At 40.3% G+C, this 14,558-nt stretch overlaps 1 protein-coding gene across 13 annotated transcripts in view; it reads right to left on the reverse strand.

Moving 5' to 3' along the window:
* Nucleotides 1-704: 704 nt before the first annotated feature.
* Nucleotides 705-14,558, reverse strand: part of LOC101793955 (sodium/potassium/calcium exchanger 3) — a 303,296-nt gene continuing 289,442 nt past the window's right edge. For 12 of the 13 annotated variants that reach the window (XM_027453145.3, XM_027453144.3, XM_072035179.1 and 9 more), the window contains 4 exons: nucleotides 9,901-10,206; nucleotides 7,831-7,962; nucleotides 5,562-5,725; nucleotides 705-2,595 (listed from right to left, as the gene is read on the reverse strand). In XM_027453145.3, coding sequence (XP_027308946.1) covers nucleotides 2,284-2,595; nucleotides 5,562-5,725; nucleotides 7,831-7,962; nucleotides 9,901-10,206 — 914 coding nt within the window. In that variant the 3' untranslated portion in view covers nucleotides 705-2,283. The other variant, XM_072035180.1, reaches the window with a different exon arrangement.

Here is a 14,558-nt window from a genome sequence, read left to right on the forward strand (position 1 = left end):
TACTTTTCAAAAGACAATCGCATAAGATTAGTGGAATCATCCTGAGGTGGTTTGGGCACGTGTTTCCCTTTTTGCACTCTTTTCTTAGTTTCATGCCTGAAATTCTGAGTTTCTCAACACTTTCCACCTCTGCCCCGATCCTTCCTTCCCCTAAGAGAGCTGCCATCAGATGGAGATAGTAGAATTTTCTTTAGCACTGAATGTCAGACTTAATTTTGCAATGAGTGGTTCAGCAGTCAAGCTGTCTGCACACTTTGCCTGCTGACTGAACAGTCAGCACACTATGAATGACTGGCTCAATCTAAGAAGCACCAAGTTCACTTCATCTACACAATATTAGTCTGTTTAAATAGTTAACAAAACTGTGATAGTAGTTAATACTGTACTAAAAAAAAAAAAAAGAATAATCAGTGAATTGATGTCTAGCCTTGAGAGTACAACCACTGCTATCTAACAACACAATTATTTTTCTGCTTTGGTCTTAAATCAAATTACTTCATGCATTCAACTTCCCACAAACTACTTTATGTAGCATCATCTTTACGTATTGCATCCTTCCCTTGCAAAGATTTTAAAGTAGGCCAAGCAGTAAAAGAGTAAGTAAAATAGAAACAGTATTGTCTACTGATACACAAACATTCACATCCAGAAGTGTGAATCACTTCTAAACAAAATGAAAAAATCACAGCACACAACATCCAAAATTATATTCAGTATTACAATGTATTACGTGCAAAACTCACCAATTACCTTTTACAAAACGCAATACAAACAGTTACTAGGGGTTTCAAATACAAGGCAAACTAACATTAAAAAATGCTACAGATCTTTGTATGTACAATACACATTGCTCATGACATACTTCTGCAGTCATCTGCCTTACATTGTGCTGCTCACACTGGATTTGGAGAAAACCCTGCATCCCTCTAAGAAGAGCAGCCATACCTGACTTAAGGAGGTCAACCTGACCCACAGCACAGCACCATCTATCTTGCACAAGTGTACAGAATACACATATTAAATACCATTTTATCTTCGTATATGTAGGACTCTGACTTCACACATCACCCACTGAGTAACTTAGAATCATGAAATGCTACAACACACTCCTCAGTCCAAAGCACATTTTGATGGTGCTGACAGACTATACAAAATGGTTAGCATTCTCATTCACCTTATTAATACATCTGATCTTCCACCAACACAAATAGTACCTGGGATAGGTGCCATCAAATCCCTCTAAATATCTACAATAATGTTTACATATAAGTTCCTTACCAACCTCCTTTGCTTATTTTCTGCAAGGAGCCTGAACCAGCAGACTAACATGTTTTAATCCTAAAACAGGTTCTCTAAATTCTTTCTCTGCCCCTTCCCTACGTCCTTTTCTTTCAACTTCCTGTTCCAATCACCTAGTTCTATCTTACACAATGCATATAAACAATAAACCAGGAAACAGTACCTCAAGTTCATATAAAGGCACTGAAATAACCAGTGCCAATGTTACAATCTTATACATAAGAGAAATTTCATAAAAAACTCTCCTATAACAGGAAAAGAAGAGAAACCAAAGAGACTTTTAATGCAATGCTTTAAAACCAGCAAGAGATTTATTCTTGTATATTAAGTGTTAAAATCACATGCATAATTATATAATACTTTATAGTTAAAAAAATATTTTAAAAACCAACCCTGACAGTTTACCTGCAACTGCTATAAAATTTCTAGGAAATATATATAAAACAGGAAGCTTTTCTGTAATAAAAAAAAATTAGAAAAGGATGCAATCATCCAGGTAATTATGAGTTAATTGATGCCCTGCATCGGACCGTCTTGTTTAACTCATGCTGGTGAAACTGAGCATACACCAGACAGTTTACTGAAGTATTTGTCTAGCATACATATATTTAAAATCAAAGTGACATTTGGCTAAAGGATGAGTATAAGAAAATAGATTTTGGCTCACTACAACAAAAACTTGCAGAAGGCCAGAGTATAATATGTTTCATTTCAAGAAAGTCTGTGGTACAAGAAATTCAGCTTTTGTGGGCCATTTACTCAAACATGCTGTTTGAATATCCTGTACAACTGGTCATATGCATGGTTTATATGTTTGCAGGTGTTTTTGTTGTTTTTGTAAGCAATGCTAGATGTGTCTGCATGTGTTTTACTAGGCATGGATGGTTTAAAACCTGCATAGATTGTTTTAGATCCTAAGGCAGGCAGCCAACAAAGATGTTTTTAACAGTTAAGCAACAGAAATTAAACTGCAAATTACTGATTTTAAGAAGCAGAGTTGTTCTGAAAAATGGCACCATAAGGATCACTGTTAATGCGCTTGTAGACAAAGTGAAAGACCTGGGGTTGTGGACGGCTATGCAACTCAGCCTTAATCTTCTGAGGGTAGGTATCTTCTGTCAGTTGCTGCCAGGTGTCATCAACGAAAAGAAACAGACTATATTCTTTTGGATTGTCCACTTTAAACTTCTCAGCACAAAGCTGACATACATCTTCGGTAGTGATATATGGCCTTACTAGTAAGGTCTTTCCTGTACATCCACTGTTAACTTCCTGGAATGCAACTCGAAGGTAGTTCTGTAGAATAAGAAAACAGACATCAGAAAATAAAACAAACAAATAAGAACTCTGAAAATTCCAGAGTCAGCAGTGAACACCAAATATCTAATTATGAAACACACACCAGTGGTTCCTGTAAATTCTGCCAACCCCATGAATTGCTATGTTGGTGGTGAAACTGACAAATCTCTTGTGGGCATAATCAAAACCCAGGAAGTCAACATCCCTCTTTTTCCTTAATTTGCATTCTAGTCCTGCAGCTAAGAGTGAACAGATACAGCCTTTAGAGCCAGATGGAAAGCTCTGGCAGTTTCAATAGGACTTCACATTAAGCTTTAATCGGTAACAAAATTCTGAAAAGCAAAATAAACATCTTATGCAGCATGCCCAAGAGACATCGTTGTTGCCACTGCTAGGTCAGTACTAGAAAACAGAAGCTTCATACAATGTTAGTCAGAAAGGGGAAAAAAAGCTTATTTTAAGAAAATAAGGGTGTTGACTGCATGATAAACATCTATTTGTGCTCTCATGCTGTAGCATGCAAAAGGTAGTAATTCAGCTTAATTTACGTCATTTTCAATGACTTAAGCAGTAACTATCAAGTCACGTCTGAATATGATGCAACAAATTTTGTGTGATGGCATTTTTTTTTTTTTAATAAGACAGAGGGATGCCAACATTTACTCTGCCACATTTGAGTAAATTTATATAATCTTGAGGCAAAAGTTGGATCTTTTTTCTCTATTGAGAAAATATGCCCACAGTTCTGATAACAGGGTTATATTCTAAATATGCTTTGAGAGGAAATGTAGTTCTACCTTACAAAAAGCATTTGTAAAGAAATGTGAAAAGCAACAACTAGAAAAAAAAATAGACACACGAGCAAAGCAGCCTGCTGTTGAATGCTTTTTTTGTTGCTGTTGCTTTTTCTTTGTTTTGGTGTGTTTCAACAAAGAATTAACTGGAATTGAAGACTCAAAAGTAGTTGGGAAAATCAAGAAAGATTTGTTTACTGAGTGAGCTTGTACCTGTGTCTGTATGCTAAATGAATTAAGATGATCTCAGTTCCAAAGAGCATTCCTGTCTTTATTAAAGATTTTTTTTTTTTTGATAGCTTGTAGGCTGAAACACTGAAGCATTGCAAGAGCTTTTAAACCACTGGGACTGAGCCCACCTGGGCAAAACTCGTCTATTTTTGTTATCTAACTTGAAGTAAAAAATATAAGCAGCCCTACATAAGGTCAAGTATACCACAGTTCTAATTTCTAGTGCAATTAACACACAGAAGGTGCATTTTTAAATGCATGTGCTTTCAGGCAGGCAGAATTGCTTTAAGGGGAAGCTGATGGTTGCACAAATACTCATAAGTCATATAGTAAGTATCAACATTATTTTTGCAGTATAAGAAAGTTGTCTAATCATCATCAATATACGGGATTTTTGACTTTTCCATCGCTTTGAAGGACAGAGGATGAAGGTGTTCAGAAGCCCAAAAGCTACAAGGCTGTGAGACCATCACAGATCAGTAGGTGCATCCTGGTTTGATGCAAGACAAATTGGTATAGCTGAATTTGCGTTACAGGTTTGTCACCAGGAAGGTGCTTTATTTCAAGGACTATGGGGCACTGAGAGAAAAGATGGAAAACTGGCATTCTAAGCAGGCAAAAGAGACTCTCTTTTGAAAGGGACAACAGAATGAGAAGCAGTGTACACACTCAGCACCGTCTCTTCCCCCATCCCCTGCACCCTCCCAGTTCCACCATGGCACCCAGCTGCACTTCAGCTTGGCTAAAGTTGATTTGATGAGTAAGAGGTCAGACAGAACAAGATCCTGTCAAAAGAATCTTCCACGCCATCCAGCAGAGATACAAGAGGATGAATTTTCCTATGAATGGTGCAGTGTTTTTGCAAGAAAGAACATCAGATTTAAGTAGCTTGAGACTCCAACTAAACACAAGTAAGCACAATATAATATGTATCCCAGTAAGATGGACTAGGTTTGAGCACTGATCGTAGAGTTTGGTGTTTCTGTTAATTGTCTGTCCTCCTAAGAGGAGAATTGCACAAGACTGCTTCTTCACCCAGAACTTTCTCGTTCAGTGTTGCTGTGCAGTCCTTCGGGTGGACATGGATAAAGTAGAGGGAGCCTCAATTGGAAGGTTTCATGATCTTCTGATGCCACACCTTCATTTCTCAAGCTCTTAACTACATCAAAACTAACTGAAGGTTGTCATTAACCTCTCCAAAAACTTTGTGCTGTGGACTATTAACAAGTGAAAGAGTAGTCAATCCTTCCTTCTTGACTCCAACATCTTCCCTACATCAGTTTGTGGACTGAAATATCTGAACAGCCGGTCACCAGCATCCTATGGTTTTATGTGAAAGACATGCAGGCCTGTTTTTTAAAGACGAAACAGTCTCGACTTTTGTCATTCTTCAGTTGAAGTTAATGCCCTACTCTGAAAAGAGCAGCAAGAAATGGTGGGGAAAAAAGAAACACACATGAAAAGATCCACATTATAGAATACTACTCTTTGCATTAACTTTAAAACTGTAGGAAACTATTCTCCCACCTCTCCTCTGTGCCACCTGCTGTATGCCACCATTAGTCACTGGGGAGCTGTGCCGATTTATACCACCGGAGACATGATTTGTTCTTTTTAGCAGTAGAACACACCAAAAAAACCAAACCACTAAATCAAAGATAGGATTCAGTTTGTCCATACTCTGAGTGACTTAAATGGAAGGGAGGGTGGGAAATGCATATTTAGCACTTTCTTCAGATATCATAATTGAATTATGTTATAAAGTACAAAGACTTCAGAACTGAGGAAAGTTTGCCAGCCCCTATTCTCAGCACTGCTTCAACTTCACTGACGTCATACCCCCATGGCAATCATAATGAAACAAGCCTCTCAAATTGACATTTTCAACAAAACAATTTCTGGTTGCGTTTGTTTTAGTTCTTAAGCCCTGGGCTGTACCTGAAAATCATCAACGGAAGGTATTGTCCTGTTAGTTGTCCTCCTTTTGTGCCATTGCCGAAGAGTATCTCTGGCTTCTGAACTTAGCAGTCTGGCAGCTTGCTCTTCCTGAAAATTCTTGATCAGTGAAAGTGCTCCATAAGCGCTTGTCAAGTAATAGCCTCCTGTGAAGGACAGCAAGGGAATAAATTCTCAGAGTGGTCACAACCACAACACTAGTTCTTAATTTCACAGTTCTCACACTAGTTCTCACAGTTTCTATATACAATTGCTGTATATTTTAGAGTTGCTGTATTCAACTGTCAAAATATTTATGCTTATGAACAGCTAGTTTTCCTGCTACCTATTGCATGGTATGTTAAGAGAGATGCAGTAGTCCATATTATCGCACTCCATATTATCAAGTGGTACAGTAATAATCTAACTCTGGATCCAGTAGCACTGGGGATAGCTGGTTACTTATGTGACTCGTGTAAGATGCTCCTTTGCTCCTGAACATTTTTACAAAGCTGGAACAAGAGTTTTCTCCTAAAGTTTCCAAACATTTACTCCCTTCCCAAGCTTTGAGAATTGATGCAGTAAATGTAACTGTTTAAATGAAATGGAAGTCAGTCTACCACTGTTCAGGAATGCAAAAGCAATTATGTTCAGTGGCAATGAAATAATGACAGATTTAGACTCACACTCTGGAAACATCGCAGAATTTGCTCATTTTTAAAACGACAACTGTTTTTTTCACCTTTTTAGCATTCCCCATAATGTCCATCTAGTTCAAGAGGTGATGTCTGCAGTCCTCCTTACATACTTCACTGTCATTACACGACTAGAGAATACATTTAAAGACAAGATGGAGTTGCTGACATACAAAAGAAGCTGCAGGTCACAAAGGAAAACAGTCTCAGCAGAAGATAACAGTCCTCAACAACCACTGGAAACAAAAGACATGCCTCTCATTTGTTTTATTTTTTTTAATTATTTGCACAGTATAGTACAACTATGAATCAGGACAGTCTACTGATGGAGTGATTCAAAGACATAATCTATACTCATACTGTATGCAATTTTCAACATTTCAGAACAGCATTCTCTTGGTCTTTAACTTTGCCACAGATTTTATACACAAACACATACAAGACTTATGAGCCAAATTGGACAACACATTACATTTGAACTGCAAAACCCCAAAGCACTAAACAATTTTTTTCTGCGCAGCATAGTTCAGCTGGTGCTGAGGACAGGGCCAAACAACAGCTGGACTTCTTTTGCTGAATTAAAAACACCGTGACTCAATAGTTTGGTAACTGTGTGTTCACCATCTCCAGTTTCACATCTCAAGTATTTTCCATGCAAACGCTCCCGGACGATGCACTAGAGGATGCTGTATACACAAAGGCAAAGAACAGACTAGTGCCAAATGGGAGGAACCCTGGCAAGGCTCTTTCATACATACCAACGTGTAAGAGAATACAGCAATTCCACAAAGCTGAAAGGTAGCAGGGACGTGAAACGCAAACACACAAAATCACAGCTGAGCTTGGTCGAAAGAACTTTTAAAACTTCTTCATAAAGCGGTAGATTTTGGGGCCTACCAAGGTTTTCAGAATATGTTTTTGTTCAAAACATCACCAGGAAAACAGAGAGGAGGGAGATTTCCCTCTCTGTACTGGATTTCAGCCACAGGCCAAGAGTACCTTCGTAGCCTTAGTAAATGTATTCCTAGGGCTCATATAAACCATAAAAACGCTTTGTGAGAAACAACTATTGGGAAGAAGTGAAGACCACCAAAAGGGATGTGTTCTCAAAAGTGCTGCCCTGGTACACAGCTCTCCAAAAGAAAGCTCTCCACAAGCACCAAAGCCAGGCCCCATTAGACGTCACAACTAAACTGAATGCTGCAGCCCTATAGGACATTAGCCCTCAGCATATTTTCAGGCTAAACACAGGGACATATAGGGACATACACATTTGGCATCTGCACAGTGCTTGTGTTTGCTTGTCAAGTCATGAAACCCAAGATATTCCCTCATAAAGGAGTATACACCAGTAGCTTCCCTGATCACTGAAGCCTATACACCTCAAGCAAATGAACTCTTAATGTAAGATTGAAAGAATTAGGATGTTCTCTTGTTACGCTATAGGCACCACTGGCTTTAGCACTCCCCTTGAGAGTACTTCTACATGAACAAGGTAACAGCAGCTACACTGTGATAGAAAGTCTCCCTTCCCTAGTTCTTTGCCCAATTCTAATAAAAATAAATAAGAACATTACCTTCTCCATGCAGCAAAGATGGATCCAGCAATTCCATCATGTACTCAATCTCAGTATCCAGCTCCAACATGTCACACTGGGCTAATACGTATGTTAGCACAGGCAAGAAGTCATCAGCTCCATATAGCCTCCCTGGGGTGAAAGGAACACAGAGACAGACAATGTATTTTTACCAGTTTTGTCATCTGAAAGCAAAGTATTGTTTTGCTGCCTTTTCTGACCAACAAGTTTATATTGCTCTACAGCCTTCTGTTCTCAACATGTGGCAAAGAGAATGTAATCTCTCATCTTGAGGACTTTAGTGTTAGGTCAGAAGTTGGACTAGGTGATCTTGGAGGTCTCTTCCAAGCTAGATGATTCCGTGATTCTGTGATCTGGCACTCAATGGACAGGAGACTCAAACTAGCTTGAACCCTTATTTCCAATGGGCACAAATCTGGTGATGCATGCCTTGAAGCATGTGAGGGAATGTAAAGACTGGATTCACCTTGGAATCAGTTCAACTGGTCAACTCCCAAAAGGCTAATCCTGAAATCCAGACTGGCTTCCACTCCACTTCTATCACAGGCTAATAGAAGATGAATAGACATTTTCTTTTTCAATGTAGGGGACACCTACTTTCTGGAAAGATGCAGTCACAAATACCAGTTTGAATTTCAATCTCAGGAGAGAGGCCTGAATATAAAAGCCTTTTAGACATCACATGAAAACTGAGTTCCTTTTCTTGACCTATCACAGTTAAAAATTCTAGTGTGCAAAGCCTCATAAATCATCCCCAACCAGCTGGTGAAGCACCATCAGCAAAAGCAGCACATGGCTAAAGCACAGATGGCTACCTACATCTGTTTGTGCATTTATCTATCACATTTATTGCGTTTAAACTTTGTTTAGAAAATTAGTATATGGAACAAATTAGTAAAATTAGTATATGGGGACAAATCCCTGAATCTGGATAAACTATGTTAACTGCAAAACTGGTGTGATGACCACTTCAAGCCAACAAGAGCAGGAGCCACCTTAATATTTGGTGAAACTCCAGATGACTGAAGGGCTGATCTAAAGTTATGCCACCTGAAGCACAGACTCCAAATACTACACCATTCACTGTATGGGAGCACATGGTGAAGCAGACACTCAATGCCATCTTCACGAGCTTCACAGGACAAAACAAGACAACCCAAGAACATGTGCCACACCTAGCTTAAGCCCCTCAAGTATAGGCATTAACCAGCAGCAGCCTCTTAATAGTTCTACATGTTGGAATGTTGGAAACACCTTACTCAATATGGTAACGGCAAAGCAAAATGAAGTCTACAGCACTTCAGGCCAAGATTTCTATATCCATTTTAAAATGCAGGTATTTGCACAGAATATAAGCTGAGCAGGAGCTTGGACCTAAAAGCCACAAAAGTGCTTGTGGGTCTTTAATGACCACAAGCCTTCACTATTCATCTCAAAAGAAAGCAGGCACCTTAATCAGCACCAGACCCAGCTACAGACTCGATGACTCAGTGCTCACTTAGAAAGCAGAGTACCTACCATCTGCAACAGTTTATAATTGCTTAGGAAAAAAATCTCCCTGTGCCACCAGCACTGGCCATCTGAACTCATGACCTACCAGAGCAGAGGGTCAGAGGGTAATTGGATCAGAGGGTAATTTTGACCACCTATTAACACAGAACCCTTGTAGCTGTTTTATTGAATACACACCACTGAATGACTATACTGAAATACTGAGCGTACCCTTAATTATACTGTCCAGAAAAATACTCAGTTATACTCAGTGGAGAATTCAAGGCTCACATCACAGCCTCACAGTTTCAGAAGCCTACAGTGAAGCAAATATGTTTTCACATTGAATTTGTAGATTTGCTGCCAGACACATCAGAGATACCAGGAAAGAAGGAAAGAAGAAGAACCCCTCTGAAAAGAGCAAGGAGGTGTGCTATGAGAATTCCAGGAGGAGAGACATATCTGCAAAATCAGGTGGTCTAATTCCCTGCATCAAAAGACAATCCCCAGTTCCAGGTTTGGAAGCTCATTGAGTGTGAACCACAAGAAACACCATACCTGAGTTATTCTCCATAACAGTGTAAATCAATTTGCAAACTCTCAGCAGCAGCATGACTTTCTTTTCAGGCGAATACATTTTCTGCATGGTCATGAACTTGACTTTAATCTTTTCAACATCCACAAAGTCTGGTGTTGGAACAAACACGCCCAGCTCCTGAGGATTCCTCTGGCGCACCAGCTGCAGGTTTTCCTTTAGCTGTTTCCAAGAACCATCTGCAGTATGAAACTCTTTTAACATCGCTTCAATGTGGCCTTTCAATGGCTTCAGAATGCACTTATGCATGGCCTTCTCCAAGACAACATCTGCAACAAGAAACACAAGCCCAGCTGATTTTCTCCTCTAGAGCAGAGTGAGTGTTAATACAACCATTTCCAAAAGAGACGCTGTGGAAAAAAAAATGCTGAGGTCAATTTATTACACAGGCTGAGTTTCCAGATGTTTGTTGACAAGAAAACAAGAATGCAGAGCACAATCTGTATTTCATTTTTATTTATGGCAATCTGGTAAAATGCAAAACAAACCAACCACCACCAGCCAATGACAAATAAACCCACAGACTGGGGTTTACAGACTGACAAAGAAGAGCTGTGGCTCCAGTTCACTTTTTTCTTTTGTTGGCCAGAAGTCTGAGTTTTATTTTACTTTGGAGCTTAGTCTAACTTCCAAACTTAAAACACAAACTTAAAACAAAACCGTAACTTCTATCTGCTTTGGCAAGAAGTCTCATCCTTTTTGCATTGTTTCCATCAAACTATAACTCAAGGTCTCCTAAAAACTTCGCTCAGCTTTGTTAAGATCTTTATGAACTTGAACAGATCATGGGTCTTAAACTATAAATGAAAACCAAGCTGTGTTTGTCCCATTTCAGGTTTCATCATACAAGATTACATACAGCTTTGTCATCAACTTTGAAGTTCTTTGTTTAGCAATAGTGTGCACGTGGTACAGTAAACACTCTTTATTTTTAAATTCTTGTTCTACTCAAGTTTAACATTCATAACTCTACTTTCAAAGTTATGACCACATCAATAGCAAAAGGTCTTTGCTAAACATTTTCCCTGCAAAGCTTCACTTTATAAGCTAATTTCCTCTCCCACTAAGTATCCCTATAGCATCATAGCTCACTTTAATTATTTGCTTACATTCATTATTTGTACCATACGCAACTCCCACAAGCATGAAAGGAACTGCGGACCTTTCAGCCTGGCCACTGCCCCAACACACCCTGATAACGGAGCAGGACAGAAACCCAGGGTAGGCAGACGTACTTGGGGAGCACAGGGACCAGCAGTGGGAAGGGGAGAGGCCAGGCATCACTGTTCCATCAAATGTTTACATACAAGCTTGCAGTGGACATTCCTGATATTAGTGGTGACTTGTTAAGTTTCATCAACCTCGTGCCCTTTCCAGGGTCCTTTAATTTCAGACTAAATCCTTTGCTTCTTCCTATGTGTTTCTTATAGACTGCAATCTGTTCCTTCTCTCCCCTAATTTTTTCCTTACTTTTAGAAATTGCAGACTATTTCAACTGCTCAAGACTTGTTATTTCCAACAAGCAGTTACTTCTGTTTTCTTCGCCTTATTCTCTCATTTATTTTATCCTTGTTCAGCCATTTTCCTTTTTGGGTTTTCATGTCATACCTCGCTTTTCCACACCTACTCCTCTTATGGTGCCTTTGCTCCATCCATAGCCTTTATTCTGTGTTTATCTGGCATGCAATTCCCAAATTTCCAACTCTACTGCAAGCTTCCATCTCCCTTTCCCCAATTCCACTGGGACTCTTGTAGCTTTTTGTTGCTACTTTTCAGGATTCCCTACAGTCACCAGTAAAGGTATGACCAGTCTGACAGATGATCGCAACGGACCATCACACCGTGAAGAGCAGACCCAGCTTCCCATCCAAACAGCACCACCACCAATTGTACTGCAACAAGTGTCAACGTTTCAAATGGCTCATCCTTATCTGCTGTAGTTGGTAGAGCCACGCAGCCACGCCAAACCTAGACAGTAAGCCCAGCGAAGCAGAAATATCACTCTCCCATGCAGTGACCAAAACCACCTCTCCCTCCATCACCAAAATTGTCCTCAGGGCCCATGGGGCAGAAATATTTTTCCACCAGGAAAAACACACTAATCTTACCTACAGGTATGCTAGCTGACTACATTTCTCTAGACTATAGACAGCTCCCTATTAGCTTCAGTGATATTGCATTTTCTGGCTGTTCTGTTTATTTTGTTTTTACTGCCCCTCCACAATTTATTGAATAGCAAAAACACTAACCGCTTTGCTTGTAAGCGGAACACCTCTGCAGTCTGCATTCCAACTGCCTGGTCTCATTTAAGTCAAAATAAAGCAGTCAGTGCTGTCAAACATAATAGATAGAGAACTCTTTATCCCCATGAAATTCAGCTGCCATAGGCTTTCACCCAGTTCTGCACACAGAAAGTGTCTTCATCTTGATGACTTTGGTCACCACCACATTTGGTCACAGGAGACTCAAGAAACTGAAGAATTCAGTGTGAAGAGTTGGTCTGATAGCAAGGGAGCACCTACCCTGGGGTACGAGACCCACACGCTTCTGTGACCAATCCCTACAGGCTCTAGCCTGGGGCTCGTACAGCTGCTGCCTGCATTATCAGTACGGAGTGAGCTCCTTCTGCTGCCCATCTCCAGAAGCTGAAGGGGCTGGATGCTGCTGGTAGGCTTTGTAGGAAAATTCCTGGGTGGGGGCCAGGCTTGTTGCTATCTGTTGGCAAGAAGTGGAAGCCTCAGGTCTTCTGCCCTCAGCAGGTTAGTGCCACTCCTGCAGCTTCCAGTACAGATCAATCATGTATTTTTACAGCACTGCAAGATGAGGAGGTGGCAGTTCTTTAATACCTGCAGTTCATCACAAGCTACAAAAGCAGTGTCTAGAAACCACTTCAAATTTACCCAGTCTACATTCCACAGTTCCTCAGGGAACTCAAACTGATTTGCAGCAACCCAGAGGAAGAGAGCAGATAGTTCATGTAGCTGTGCTCAAAGCTCTGCACAAGGCAGTGTGCAGCAGCTCCCTTCCTTGCTAAATAAAAGATGGAAAAGCATCCCAGTACTTGATAAGGGATCATTGCTCAAGGCTCTTCTTGAGGGTATCTGTGCTGTTACCAAATTGAATAAATAAAATCAGGACTGGCTATCTAGTAAAGCATCTTTCAGTACTGTTCAGCATCTGTATTACAGCTAATAGGAGATAAATGAAGTAAATGACAAAGCTGAGATTCCAAAGAGATGCTAACACTGTCTCAGCTTGGTAACAATAGAGGAAAGACTGAGATTTAAGGTAGCAGGTTTGCATACAAGTAGCCAGTAAATAAGTAAGACATGACAATGTATCCATGTTTTTTACTTTGTTGTTGGTATTTGTAGTAGTTATTTTTTTATATATATTTTCAAGACAAAACAAACAAAAAATCCCTTTTCTTCTCCCTTATGCATTTCTGGCACAAGTGGAAGAACCACAGAGTTCTGCCCTCAAGTTAAAAAGTAGCAAACTCTAGCAAGTTGACGAGGCCAAAAGCATAGCAAGATTCATAAAGATTGGAGTGTTTTATGTTTTCCCCCCATGGTCAATAATATCCATATCTATCCTAGTTAATATTAAAACTATTAATAGTTTTATTAATAGCCCAGCCCCAGCCCCAGCAGGGCGCCCAGCACGTCCAGGCGGCTCCTGAAGGTCTCCAGGGAGGATACCCCCACTGCCTCCAGGCATCCTGTGCCAGGGCTGTGGCACCTGCCCAGCACAGAAGTGTTCCTGGTGTTTGAGGGGCACCTCCTGCATTCCAGTTTGTGCCTGCTGCCTCTCGTGCTGTCTCCAGGCACCACTGAGAAGAGCCTGGCTCTGTACCTCCCTTCAGGTATTTATAAGGCATGGATGGGATGATCCCCATACCTCTTCTCCAGGCTGTGCAGCCCCCAGCCCTTTGGCCTCTCTGGCAGGAGAGGTGCTCCTGGCCCTCACTCACCGCGGTGGCCCTGCGCTGGGCTCTTTCCAGGTCATGTGTGTGTCTCTCTTGACCTTGGGGTGCACAACTGGACACAGTACGTCAAGTAGTAAGTAATTCATTAATAAGAACATTCAAATAATAACCTGTACTATTACTAAAGCCCAGAAGGACAGCATTCCTTGTGATCCGGGTCTTAGACCGATATTCACAATCACTGGACACCTACAACCATGTTTGGGATCAGACCATCCAACTGTTTCCCCTTTCATCTAAACTGCTGTTACTGGCCCTTTCAAAGAAAGCGGCTCCTGGATGTGGTCCCACAAAATGATTCCTTGCCAGCAGCAGCTTTCACTGTTTTATTTCCAATGGCCATAATAAGTATAGGAGAGTCTCCCAGACAAATTAACATCTACAGGTTGAGGATTGAGGACTGATCCTTTCAGTTAACAGCTCTGCATATTTCTCAGACTCAAAGCAGCAACACAACCTGCTCCTTACTACAGCAAAAGCAAACTGTTTTTAAATATCAAATAAGCCCAGGGTGTTCAATATTTCAAAAAAAAAAAACAGACAAAAGAAAAAAAAAAAAACACAAAAGAATATAAATTGAGTTAGGCACCATTTAGTGATCCTGAAATGGTACTTATAATTAGCCTCTAGCCT

Source organism: Anas platyrhynchos, chromosome 3 (genome assembly GCF_047663525.1).
Source record: "Anas platyrhynchos isolate ZD024472 breed Pekin duck chromosome 3, IASCAAS_PekinDuck_T2T, whole genome shotgun sequence".
NCBI lineage: Eukaryota > Metazoa > Chordata > Aves > Anseriformes > Anatidae > Anas > Anas platyrhynchos.